The 14,512-nt window shown below is 40.8% G+C and overlaps 1 protein-coding gene across 1 annotated transcript in view; it reads right to left on the reverse strand.

Annotated features, from left to right (window-relative positions):
- The window catches only part of ddb1 (damage-specific DNA binding protein 1), a 260,804-nt gene that overhangs the window by 88,439 nt on the left and 157,853 nt on the right, over nt 1-14,512 (reverse strand). Inside the window, exons 16-18 of the mRNA XM_034160167.1 lie at nt 11,189-11,396; nt 10,904-10,999; nt 9,349-9,460 (exon numbers count right to left, since the gene is read on the reverse strand). Coding sequence (XP_034016058.1) covers nt 9,349-9,460; nt 10,904-10,999; nt 11,189-11,396 — 416 coding nt within the window. The remainder of the gene's footprint in view (nt 1-9,348; nt 9,461-10,903; nt 11,000-11,188; nt 11,397-14,512) is intronic.

Genomic DNA, 14,512 nt, shown 5'->3' on the forward strand with positions numbered 1-14,512 from the left:
GTTTTAACTTAAAAATGTACAGTGATCACAAATTAATGTTGAGGTTAAAAAAACATTTGTAAGGGTCTTTTTTAGTAAACTGCTGTGTAGAAATAAGCAGATCTGATGTTCGTCTGACACACATTTCTACACTCTTCTATGTTTTGTCCTGATGCCTCATTCCTATTGGACGCACAAAGCTACGTCATAGTGTGCAGCGGTGAGAGTAGTCCAACAGCCGGCCTCCCACCGCAGTGCCACGTAAGCAATGAGAAGCTCAACATTTGTGCGGCGCTTCTCATTGAAAATAATGGGTTTTAAAGTGATGTGTGCTGCATTTGGGCGCTTTGTGTGAAAGGCTCTTTAAGCAGCCTCTTGCACAAAATTCAGACCGGAACAAATCAACAACAGCTTGTGGTGTTTTCATGGCTGCGGATATGGAACCACAATCTGTTGCTGAGGAGTTTCAAATGCAAGCTGAAAGTAACTGAGCCCTGTTATGAAGTTCCCCCTCTCCTGGTGAATTTAAAGGGAAAACACACACTTTAATGTTGTGTTTCCCATTACCACCACACGGAAAACTTATCAAACCATAAACTCAAACCCACAGTACACACTGAACAGGGGTTTTGTTTACTGTTACAGCCCTAGAAAATATGTAATATTGTCCAGCACTTACAAATAAGACCAGCACTTAGACATACATCATTTAATTTGTTCTCAGGAAAAATCTGCATAAATGTTGAGCTACAAGAGAAAATGTCAGAGTTGGAGGCATTTCAAAAATGGAAGGATGGAAGAGAGCGCCACCTGCAGGTGTAACTCTACTGACGCACACTTCTTTCGGATCCGTTTACCATTTCAAACCTCTCCATCTTTTGACCTGGTAGTTGCTATTTTTGACGACTGTACAGCTGGAAACCCTCGTCTGAAAGTGTTGTGTTGCCATAGCAACTGGAAATTGTGAGCTTTGATATTGATCTCAGCTGTGTGAGCTAATCTTTTTTATTATAAAAAATGTACACATTTTCTGATTTGAAGACTAATGCATTAATGGAAAATCCGTCAAACTTTTTTTTCTTAAATACGTAATGTTACCTCATTAAACAGACAAAAGAAAAGTTAATTAAAACTGAACAACTGCAAGTTGGATTTAACAGCATCTCAGGACTCTGCATAAACCATTTTGGGAACAACAAAAGGAGACAATGACATCAGACCGTCGACCTGTAAACAACAGTGTGACAACTTAAAGTGTACCTGAGGAAATGTTCCTCCAACAGAAACGCTCCTGAACACAGACTCAGAGATGGAAGCTACAGCCCACACTCACAAGCACGGCATAAAGGTTCAAACTAAATACAGAGAACGAGTTGCCTGAGTGGCTGAGCATGTGTGCTGCCAACGGTTACAAGGACTTATTGGTTTACATATCACTAAGTAATGTAATGACATTTAAAATGACAGAAACAAAAACCAATCTGACAAAGTGTTCTAAGTTTGTACAGACAGTCTGAGTGGATGTCATCGTGATCGGTGACCCATCAAACACTGAACGGAAGCATCCAATACAGTGTGAACACAAGATATATGATCAGGGAGATGAGATGTTACTGGATTCACCAGAACAAGACGAGATGACACTTTAAGACTGTTTTTAATAACAATGGATAAAATATGAGCGGAAAAAGTCACATAATCAAAACGTGACTTTTGAAATGTTTTAACTAATCATCCTGTAACGCAAACTCACAAACTCAACTGAACGGATTCTACGGGTTTCATACAGTAACTACTGATTTGACGAGTATTTCTATTTTTATATAATAGTAGTCACCTAGTGATTTATTATCATGTACAAGCCCCAATGACCAGCCTTCTGGAAAATCCTGCAGTTCCCTAAGTGGCCATTTGAGGCAGTGTCCAACCATCTGGAAGGGAGACCACAGACGGCCGCCCTTCAGCAACAGACACTCTCGGGCTGTACAGCACATTCACTGCTTTCAGTACCGCACGCACACCGTCCGTCTTTTTTCAGTTCTGTCCTCTCAGTGCCCCCCCTCCAAGGACCCCTGTTACAAACTGACCATTTGTGTGGAATAAAAGTTAAGAGATTTACTGCTAGCTGCCTCAGCCCATGCACACTGTGCTCCCTGTGCTCTACTTTACAGCTGCACTCAGTGTGTCATAGTTTGTGAACAGTTGAGAGACTTTAAAAAATAAAGAGCACCCCTCCCCCCGCCAAAAATAAATAAATAAATAAAAAAGATAAGACTGGAAGACTCAAAGATCTTAAACTGTTTCTTTGAATCATTTCAAAGCTTTACTGTACAAATATCGTCCAGCATTATGTACAATGACAGTCAACTTGGGGAGTCACGGTACACACAAGTCACGGTTCGCTACAAGTTTGGTTTCTGAAAATTCTTCAAATTTTTATACGGTATCTCTAATCTGTGAGCAGCAGCGAGCTGCCGCCAGTTAGACAAACATCAAAGTATTCATGATTGTAAGTCTCTCCACGCACATGCAGTAATAATTAGTGGTCGTTGATTGCTATTGCTAATTATTACTCTTGCTCAGTAAGTTAGCAGGTGCATTTCTGGAAAACCTTATACTCAGTATTTCTTGGTGTGTGACATACATTTTAGGAAAAGCAGAAACATCCCGATGGCCGACAGACAGAGTGAAATCAATCAATCAATCAATTTTTTTTATATAGCGCCAAATCACAACAAACAGTTGCCCCAAGGCGCTTTATATTGTGATTGATCATATTTAAGATCGAAGCATTAAATAATGGTAGGGCTTCCTTGAGCAGCCTGGTAGGAATGGGGTCTAATAAACATGTTGATGGTTTGGATGAAGTAACTAATGAAAATAACTCAGACAGAACAATCGGAGAGAAAGAGTCTAACCAAATACTGGCATCACTGAAAGCAGCCAAAGATAACGATACGTCTTTGGGATGGTTATGAGTAATTTTTTCTCTAATAGTTAAAATTTTGTTAGCAAAGAAAGTCATGAAGTCATTACTAGTTAAAGTTAATGGAATACTCAGCTCAATAGAGCTCTGACTCTTTGTCAGCCTGGCTACAGTGCTGAAAAGAAACCTGGGGTTGTTCTTATTTTCTTCAATTAGTGATGAGTAGAAAGATGTCCTAGCTTTACGGAGGGCTTTTTTTTTTATAGAGCAACAGACTCTTTTTCCAGGCTAAGTGAAGATCTTCTAAATTAGTGAGACGCCATTTCCTCTCCAACGTACGGGTTATCTGCTTTAAGCTACGAGTTTGTGAGTTATACCACGGAGTCAGACACTTCTGATTTAAAGCTCTCTTTTTCAGAGGAGCTACAGCATCCAAAGTTGTCTTCAATGAGGATGTAAAACTATTGACGAGATACTCTATCTCACTTACAGAGTTTAGGTAGCTACTCTGCACTGTGTTGGTATATGGCATTAGAGAACATAAAGAAGGAATCATATCCTTAAACCTAGTTACAGCGCTTTCTGAAAGACTTCTGAAATGAATGCTGCTACGTCGGATAACGAAGCTATTGAGCTTTCATTCGAAAGTCGTGTCTTGGATTTACAGAAGATGTACAGACGGAGGCAACACACTTCACCCCGAAACTCTTAATTTTTGGAGAGTCTGTCGGATTTTGGATCCTAACATGGTGACTTTGTTGCCTGTGTCGCAGGATGCTATTTTACTGCCGCCATGAATGTGCATGTGGAATGTCTCCAAGTCAGAATATGTTATTTTCAGGAGATAATGAACTTTCTATTTAACGTGCCAGAATGGTGAGAGCACTTTATGAGGAGCCGAAGGTGGAGCTAAATGGCGCTTTTGGAAGTGTCCAAGACACTCCTACAGCTGTGGCTCATGGTTAGTGGGCTGGACACACCTGTCTGCACATTATTTTCTGGTTGGCGACCGCGTGCCATCTGTGCATGATGGTGCCAGCCAGGACCTCTTTGATGGAGTGGATCTGGACATTATTCTCCATGAGGTGATTACCCGTGATCCATGCGTGATGACTTCAATGATGGTGGGGACATTACATATTTAATATTGGAAATCTTTCTACAAGTGGGTGAGTGACTTGTTCAGTTTATTTTCCTTTTGTATTTTGTTCTCCTCAGTGGAACTGGTAGGCTTTGTTATTTTTATTTTACTTTGAGACAATCTGTTGGATTTCGGATCTTGATATCGATGACAACACTTATAAGCATGCACAAAGCTCAGCCTCTAGCAGAGATGGTTTCTTACAGGCTGCGTTTACTAGGGGAGCCACGACCACTACCTTTGCACCCCCCCCCCCAGGACTAAACCAAACCAAATTTTAGGTTCTTTAGATGACCCCAAAACATAATCAGGATATTCCCAAAAATAAAACTAGTCTCAAGCCAGTTAGTCAAGATGGCATCCAAGATGGCTGCTAAAATGGGGTTTTGACTAAAACACCTTTAAAAAACATATAAACAACTTGAATATCACAGAGATTCAATGGGAAGACCATTGCAGGTCACAGCAAACTCATTTGTGCCAAAACTAAATTCATTCATAGGTTTAAGATTCAGAATGGTGTCCAAAATGGCCACCAATAGAACCTTATCATTAAAATACATAGTAGGAAGTTCTTTATATGTTGTTTAAAGGTGTTTTAGTAAAAAAAACAAAACACTTTTTTTCCACAGCCCTATTTCCTTCAGAAATATCCTTGACAAATAATATCAGTCTGTTAGGATGTCAGGTTATGTGTTACACGTGTGTGTAGATATTTTCCAACTTACTCCCATTGATGAAACTTCTCCTCATTTTCTGCCTCATTTTCTTATTAGGAGTCGAATGTGTTCAGGGCTCCATTTGTTTACTAAATACACACACGTTACAGACCTTGAAATCCAACAGCAGGGGGCGCTATTATCCAAAGATTTATGAACATACAAATTAACCTGCTTATCCTTCATCATGATTTTCTCCACTGTGAGATATAAAAGTGTCTTATCGTAGCGTTCGTGTGTATGTGCATTATAACGCCTCAGCACACGAGCGAAGTTACGATATTCTTCAGAACGACAGTATACACAACATGCATCCAGCAGCAGACACGTTGCTGTCATAGACAACTGCCTGTAAAGTTTTTTGGCAAATTATAACTTTCTAAACAGTGCAAATGAAAGATGCTTCATTTGTGCAGCTCTTTTGGCGCCATCTTTGTTTCTGTGGAGACAGCAGTAAGCTCCTCCTACACCTCTAAACGGAGTGTGCATCCAGATTCACTCCAAACGGAGGGGCTTGTAGCCCTCTGCCTACCCCTCCGCCTCGCTCCAAAAAGAGAACAGACACCCCTCTGTCTCTCGTGCCCACAAAAAACGGAGGGGACGGGGTAAGAGGAAGGGCCGAGGGGTAGAACTGAGATTCAGCCTAAGTCTTCTCACAGTGGAAAGCAGCTGCTGCTTTTACTGTGACTACTTCAAAATTAACAGTTTTTCACTTAAAAATGAGGATCACAACATGACATCACACCAATGTAAACTTTGTAATTAATATGTGGCTCCGTTCTTAACGTTAGCTGCTACATTCCATTCAAGTATCAATCAATCAATCAATCAATCAATTTTTTTATATAGCGCCAAATCACAACAAACAGTTGCCCCAAGGCACTTTATATTGTAAGGCAAAAGCCATACAATAATTATGTAAAACCCCAACGGTCAAAACGACCCCCTGTGAGCAAGCACTTGGCTACAGTGGGAAGGAAAAACTCCCTTTTAACAGGAAGAAACCTCCAGCAGAACCAGGCTCAGGGAGGGGCAGTCTTCTGCTGGGACTGGTTGGGGCTGAGGGAGAGAACCAGGAAAAAGACATGCTGTGGAGGGGAGCAGAGATCGATCACTAATGATTAAATGCAGAGTGGTGCATACAGAGCAAAAAGAGAAAGAAACAGTGCATCATGGGAACCCCCCAGCAGTCTACGTCTATAGCAGCATAACTAAGGGATGGTTCAGGGTCACCTGATCCAGCCCTAACTATAAGCTTTAGCAAAAAGGAAAGTTTTAAGCCTAATCTTAAAGTAGAGAGGGTGTCTGTCTCCCTGATCTGAATTGGGAGCTGGTTCCACAGGAGAGGAGCCTGAAAGCTGAAGGCTCTGCCTCCCATTCTACTCTTACAAACCCTAGGAACTACAAGTAAGCCTGCAGTCTGAGAGCGAAGCGCTCTATTGGGGTGATATGGTACTACGAGGTCCCTAAGATAAGATGGGACCTGATTATTCAAAACCTTATAAGTAAGAAGAAGAATTTTAAATTCTATTCTAGAATTAACAGGAAGCCAATGAAGAGAGGCCAATATGGGTGAAATATGCTCTCTCCTTCTAGTCCCCGTCAGTACTCTAGCTGCAGCATTTTGAATTAACTGAAGGCTTTTTAGGGAACTTTTAGGACAACCTGATAATAATGAATTACAATAGTCCAGCCTAGAGGAAATAAATACATGAATTAGTTTTTCAGCATCACTCTGAGACAAGACCTTTCTGATTTTACAGATATTGCGTAAATGCAAAAAAGCAGTCCTACATATTTGTTTAATATGCGCTTTGAATGACATATCCTGATCAAAATGACTCCAAGATTTCTCACAGTATTACTAGAGGTCAGGGTAATGCCATCCAGAGTAAGGATCTGGTTAGACACCATGTTTCTAAGATTTGTGGGGCCAAGTACAATAACTTCAGTTTATCTGAGTTTAAAAGCAGGAAATTAGAGGTCATCCATGTCTTTATGTCTGTAAGACAATCCTGCAGTTTAGCTAATTGGTGTGTGTCCTCTGGCTTCATGGATAGATAAAGCTGGGTATCATCTGCGTAACAATGAAAATTTAAGCAATACCGTCTAATAATACTGCCTAAGGGAAGCATGTATAAAGTGAATAAAATTGGTCCTAGCACAGAACCTTGTGGAACTCCATAATTAACTTTAGTCTGTGAAGAAGATTCCCCATTTACATGAACAAATTGTAATTTATTAGACAAATATGATTCAAACCACCGCAGTGCAGTGCCTTTAATACCTATGACATGCTCTAATCTCTGTAATAAAATTTTATGGTCAACAGTATCAAAAGCAGCACTGAGGTCTAACAGAACAAGCACAGAGATGAGTCCACTGTCCGAGGCCATAAGAAGATCATTTGTGACCTTCACTAATGCTGTTTCTGTACTATGATGAATTCTAAAACCTGACTGAAACTCTTCAAATAGACCATTCCTCTGCAGATGATCAGTTAGCTGTTTTACAACTACCCTTTCAAGAATTTTTGAGAGAAAAGGAAGGTTGGAGATTAGCCTATAATTAGCTATGATAGCTGGGTCAAGTGATGGCTTTTTAAGTAATGGTTTAATTACTGCCACCTTAAAAGCCTGTGGTACATAGCCAACTAACAAAGATAGATTGATCATATTTAAGATCGAAGCATTAAATAATGGTAGGGCTTCCTTGAGCAGCCTGGTAGGAATGGGGTCTAATAAACATGTTGATGGTTTGGATGAAGTAACTAATGAAAATAACTCAGACAGAACAATCGGAGAGAAAGAGTCTAACCAAATACCGGCATCACTGAAAGCAGCCAAAGATAACGATACGTCTTTGGGATGGTTATGAGTAATTTTTTCTCTAATAGTTAAAATTTTGTTAGCAAAGAAAGTCATGAAGTCATTACAAGTTAAAGTTAATGGAATACTCAGCTCAATAGAGCTCTGACTCTTTGTCAGCCTGGCTACAGTGCTGAAAAGAAACCTGGGGTTGTTCTTACTTTCTTCAATTAGTGATGAGTAGAAAGATGTCCTAGCTTTACGGAGGGCTTTTTATAGAGCAACAGACTCTTTTTCCAGGCTAAGTGAAGATCTTCTAAATTAGTGAGACGCCATTTCCTCTCCAACTTACGGGTTATCTGCTTTAAGCTACGAGTTTGTGAGTTATACCACGGAGTCAGGCACTTCTGATTTAAAGCTCTCTTTTTTCAGAGGAGCTACAGCATCCAAAGTTGTCTTCAATGAGGATGTAAAACTATTGACGAGATACTCTATCTCACTTACAGAGTTTAGGTAGCTACTCTGCACTGTGTTGGTATATGCATTAGAGAACATAAAGAAGGAATCATATCCTTAAACCTAGTTACAGCGCTTTCTGAAAGACTTCTAGTGTAATGAAACTTATTCCCCACTGCTGGGTAGTCCATCAGAGTAAATGTAAATGTTATTAAGAAATGATCAGACAGAAGGGAGTTTTCAGGGAATACTGTTAAGTCTTCTATTTCCATACCATAAGTCAGAACAAGATCTAAGATATGATTAAAGTGGTGGGTGGACTCATTTACTTTTTGAGCAAAGCCAATAGAGTCTAATAATAGATTAAATGCAGTATTGAGGCTGTCATTCTCAGCATCTGTGTGGATGTTAAAATCGCCCACTATAATTATCTTATCTGAGCTAAGCACTAAGTCAGACAAAAGGTCTGAAAATTCACAGAGAAACTCACAGTAACGACCAGGTGGACGATAGATAATAACAAATAAAACTGGTTTTTGGGACTTCCAATTTGGATGGACAAGACTAAGAGTCAAGCTTTCAAATGAATTAAAGCTCTGTCTGGGTTTTTGATTAATTAATAAGCTGGAATGGAAGATTGCTGATAATCCTCCGCCCCGGCCCGTGCTACGAGCATTCTGACAGTTAGTGTGACTCGGGGGTGTTGACTCATTTAAACTAACATATTCATCCTGCTGTAACCAGGTTTCTGTAAGGCAGAATAAATCAATATGTTGATCAATTATTATATCATTTACCAACAGGGACTTAGAAGAGAGAGACCTAATGTTTAATAGACCACATTTAACTGTTTTAGTCTGTGGTGCAGTTGAAGGTGCTATATTATTTTTTCTTTTTGAATTTTTATGCTTAAATAGATTTTTGCTGGTTATTGGTAGTCTGGGAGCAGGCACCGTCTCTACGGGGATGGGGTAATGAGGGGATGGCAGGGGGAGAGAAGCTGGGGAGAGAAGCTGCAGAGAGGTGTGTAAAGAGGTGTGTAGGCCGTTTCTTCAAAGCTATATAAACTCTCTCTCGGAAAAATGAGTACTCATTTTGACAGTCTCCGTAGCTGTTTGTTCCGAATGCTGTATACTAACATCCTAAATCTAACTTATGAGTTTGGTGTGACATGTCCTTTAAACAAAACAAATAAAATGGACATGTAGTTTGAAATCTCTTGGATTTGCGCAGGGGATTTGGGATTACAATCCCAAGTGTTATACACAGTCAACCACTAATGAGTCAGCAACCCTGTTGTAAAAACAAGCCTTTGTGTACCTGAGTGCTTGCACTGGGCCGTACAGCAGACGTAGTTCCATTTGCATCCTGAATCTCAACTCTGCTGGAGAGCACTCCGAAACACTGGGAAACCTCCTGGTAACAGATTCGCCTGATGTGGTATCCATAGAAACACAGTGAGACAAAAAGGTGTGAGAAAAGCCATGGAAAAGCATAAATAGTAACTAGATGCAGTGAAAGAATGTTCACTGTTATAAGCAACAAAAACCTGTAAGGAACACAACAACCCTGAGAACCGAAGTTCACTGCAGACATGTAGAGGATGGACAGTAAAACCAACACCATCTCAAAGGTCAAATCAGAAGAGGAAGCCACAAGCAAATATCAAGCTCATCCAGAATATTGGTACAGACGATGATTCTGAAAAGTTACTTAGTGGTTCAGTGACGTGCGGTCAGGGCCGAGCCTCACCTTGGACTGTTCAATCATTGGACTAACTGCTGACATGTGGTGCAGTCAGACTGTCTCACTGTCTCTCTGTATGTCTCCATTAAAATGGACAAACACTTTGGTTGTATGAACTTAAATTCCATAGTTTAGCTGATGTACATAATGTCCAGTGTTTTTGTCAACAGCTGTGTGTGTGTGTGTGTAACGTGTTCCGTGTGCTGAGCGATCACAAAACAGCTGCAAAAAGGCACCAGGTGAGGCACGCAGTTCTCCTGCCTCATGTTAGGGGGTGCAAGTGATCCCAGGGATTCTTCTTGCAGCAACTCCTCAGCTGCAGAATAAGTGACAGCAAACTACAAGAGCAGCCGTTCATTTATTTTTTCCTCTCGTCTGGACTTTACTTTCAGAATGGAGGGTTTCACATCCAAACTGAAACAGTTTTCTAAACCAGACTTTCAATCTAAGCAGGAGGTAATAATTAAAGGACGACCAAAGACCAGAGCTGAAAGGTTTGTTTCAGACAACAGAAGAGCCGCTCTCTTTTCAAACGCAGTGGGACACACTAAAGTCTGACTGTGTGGACGTCCAGCAAGAAACTGCCTTTTTCTGCCTTATTTTCTCAACTTGTGACAATGTCTGGACTCAGATGGGATATTGTGACCTGAAGAATTTTCTCATCAAACACGAGCAGTCGACCGCTCAGATTCAAAGCCAGAAAAGACTCCAAACATACAGTCAGAACAGGACTGATGAAGGACGACTTTCTTCCCTGGCAGTGATCCCCACAAAGAGAGAGACTTTAAAACCGAAGGAAGACAAGAAAAACTTTTACAAACAAGTCATCGATGCTTTAGTTCAGAAGGAGCGGCACACTGACTTCATTGATAAGTAAAGGTAAGACCATAATAATGTATTTTTTTTATTTAAATGTGCTTTTTTGTGTGCTACAGTTTGTATGTGTAAAAATGCTGATGTGAGATTTTAAACATAACCCGTTAACTGCTGTCAATCAAACGGTGAATTAGCTACTCTGTGCGGTTCATGTTTGGAAATCTGATTGTAATGAAATCAGTGTCTCACCAGCCATCAACCTCACCGCATGTCAGTGTAGTGGTTCAAAGTAACATTTAAGAAGTGAACTGACCTAGGAGACTCATAAAGGGGAACAGTGCGAATATGGAGTTTCTGAATCTCATCAATGGTACCGATGGTCAGTGTGCTGTTGTTTGCAAGAGCCAGGCTGTAAAAAAGGACAACATTAATCATGAGGTTGGCAGTTAAAGTCAGTACACTTTAGTAATCCAAAAAAATAAAACCATCAGAGTTAATTGTGTAACCATCACAAACAAATGTATATGATCAAGGATCAAAACAGTCTGTGAAATCTGCCTGTTCATGAAGTCCCTGATCTGAAATAGGGGTGTCTGACCTGTCGGGGTAACCTTCAGAATTGAGAGGGCACATGTAGTTGACCTCCTTGAGGTTGACATTGGAAAACACCAGCTTGTGGTTGGAGGAATAGATGACAGTGGGTCTGTCAGAACAGGCAAACACATTGGAAGTGGACAGGGAGCGGAAGGTTCTGAGCACAGTGGGCTGAGTACCAAGGGTAACCTTCTTGCGTTCACTCAGGGTACCTGCAGAAGAGGACATGACACGTTAAACATCAGGCTGAATGCTGGGTTAAGCTGTCCAATATTTAAGACAAGCACCTTTCCTTTTGCAGACCACTGTTCACAGTGTTGCTGTCAGGACTTCAACCTTCAGTCACTGACTGACTGATTGACTGACTATTGCGTCGTGACGGTTAACCATCAGCACACTAAAGAAATGTTTTTGAAAGCTGCCATCTTCTAGCTGTAGATTAGTGACACATCTGTCACTGTGGACTGTAAAGCAACAGCGATGTTACTTCAGAAAGAGTGGACGCAGCTCTCTGTGGCCTGTCATGCTGTAGACATACACTAACAGAAAAGGAATTCTATAAAATAAACACCACCACCACCTGTGGAAAACAACGTGCAGCGATGCTGTTCTCTGAACCTGCAACAACTTGATAAAGATCATAAAGTGAAGTCCTGTGTTCTGTTTGAACCAGTTTTAAGCCATAAAGGTGCATCTTAAAATAGAAATATATTGTGGGAAAGTTCAGTATTTTTTGTCAAGTATTTGAGAAAGTAAACATTTTGCATATTTTAGACTCATTGCAGAAACTAAAATGTTTGAAGCAATTTTTTTTATGATATTCAAGTTTTTTTGAGCTATACTTGTGCTGTATGATGTTCAGGCTCAAAGACACCATGTTCTGTTTTTTTTTTTCATTTTGTTCTGTTACTTTAACAGTTAAATGTAAATGGAAAGCCAACTGTCATGGGGAGGTTCTTTTGACAAGTAGAAGTCACATAACTGCAAAGCAATGATCTACTGATCATTTGCACTGAGGCATTTAAACACCAGCACTGCAGAGAGGGCGCCGGTGGACCTCAATCTGCAGTTCATCTCCACCTTAACGACACTAACCACAGATTTGAGGACAAGGAAGTTAAAATCTTAGCCAGAGAAAACAAATGGTTTGAGAGGGGAGTGAAGGAAGCTTTGTATGTGAAACAGTTGAAACCAAGCCTTAACCAGGGAGGGGGTCTGAGACATGCTTTGTCCCCTGTTTACAATGGGGTACTCAGGTCAAAGCAGTTTCAGTCTTTTGTTCATGGTAATGAGTCATTCACGTCATCAGCAGAGTCGTCAGGAGAAGCATCAGTCCCATCATTAGGGGGGACAGCTGCCCTGTCATTAGGAGGGTGCTAACTAGAGCACAATAGGTGCTAATTAGAGCTATTGTTTAGTCACTAGCCAATAGCAGTCTGCCTCTCAGTAGGAGGGGTCTTGTTAGGTTTAAACTCCAGCTTTGTTGGCTTCTGTTATTCTTCTCTACAAGAGTCAAGACAGACGTCAGACTACCAGAGCAAGAAATTTAGCTGAGGAAGCTTCTGCGGTTAGAAGTGAAACGTCCTCGCATCAAGCAACCCAGTCCAGTCGAAGATTCAAGCTTCTCTACTACATCTCTGGAAAATGAAATGTCCAATGAGCTGACTATTCTTGCTTGCCTCTACTGGTGGTTGGCTCTCACTGCGGTATTGTATCACTTCCTGTTCCGGAGCACAGCGGTGTTTTGCTGAATCTGTTAGCTGTTTAATCTGCGCAGTTAGATTGATCTAGTTAACTAGATAACGATTTGTTTCACAGTGTAATCTTCACGTGCCTTAACTAAAGCACTCCCTCTGCTGAATCACCTCTAAATTATTTACACATTATTCACTTTGTGTGTCTTTAGGAATCCGCTAGCTTAGCGCAGCTACTAGCTCTTAGCCGGTTTAACATGGCGGCTTCTCCTGTCTCTCCCGCACTTTTCTGCTCTGGGTGTGAAATGTTTAGTTATTCCTCGGCCTCCTTTAGCAGTAATGGTACTTGTAATAAGTGTAGCTTATTTGTAGCTTTGGAGGCCAGGCTGGGCGAATTGGAGACTCGGCTCTGCACCATGGAAAATTCTACAGCTAGCCAGGCCCCTGTAGTCGGTGCGGACCAAGGTAGCTTAGCCGCCGTTAGTTTCCCTCTGGCAGATCCCAAGCAGCCGGGAAAGCAGGCCGACTGGGTGACTGCGAGGAGGAAGCGTAGCCCTAAACAGAAGCCCCGTGTACACCGCCAACCCGTTCACATTTCTAACCGTTTTTCCCCACTCGGAGACAGGATCAATTTCCATACCATAAGTCAGAACAAGATCTAAGATATGATTAAAGTGGTGGGTGGACTCATTTACATTTTGAGCAAAGCCAACTGAGTCTAACAATAGATTAAATGCAGTGTTGAGGCTGTCATTCTCAGCATCTGTGTGGATGTTAAAATCGCCCACTATAATTATCTTATCTGAGCTAAGCACTAAGTCAGACAAAAGGTCTGAAAATTCACAGAGAAACTCACAGTAACGACCAGGTGGACGATAGATAATAACAAATAAAACTGGTTTTTGGGACTTGGATGGACAAGACTAAGAGTCAAGCTTTCAAATGAATTAAAGCTCTGTCTGGGTTTTTGATTAATTAATAAGCTGGAATGGAAGATTGCTGCTAATCCTCCCCCTCGGCCTGTGCTACGAGCGTTCTGACAGTTGGTGTGACTCGGGGGTGTTGACTCATTTAAACTAACATATAAATATAAATGACCTGCCGTCTACATGTAAAAACAGATCCATTAAGAAGGCGAGAACCATCCTGGATGATTCCAGTCACCCCTTATACTCCGAGTTCAAAATGCTTCCGTCTGGTCGTAGATTTATGTCCAAGAGATGTCAGACCAATACCAGAACTCTTTTATTCCCACTGACACTAGATTTTTAAACACTATCACATGAGTGATTTTTAACTAGGTTTTCTTATTATTTTATGTTGTGTTATTATGTTTACCGTTTGGTGAGTTTTCATGCCATATTTAAGATCATGTTATGTTTATGGATGTATGAATGTGTTCTACTGCTGGCTGCACAACAAACTGCCCCCGAGGGGGTAACAGGGTAATAAAGACACCTTGATTTTACTGTAAAACACTTTGGCTACTGTAAAGCTTTATAATAAATAAATGCTGACTGATTGATTGACAGATAGTAATCTTATCAAACAAACATGTAGGTTGTGATATCAATATGGGGTAAAGGCAAAGAAAAGGTGAAAACATGCAAAAGAATAAAATAAAACAATACAAA

This window comes from Thalassophryne amazonica, chromosome 2 (genome assembly GCF_902500255.1).
Source record: "Thalassophryne amazonica chromosome 2, fThaAma1.1, whole genome shotgun sequence".
NCBI classification, from domain to species: domain Eukaryota; kingdom Metazoa; phylum Chordata; class Actinopteri; order Batrachoidiformes; family Batrachoididae; genus Thalassophryne; species Thalassophryne amazonica.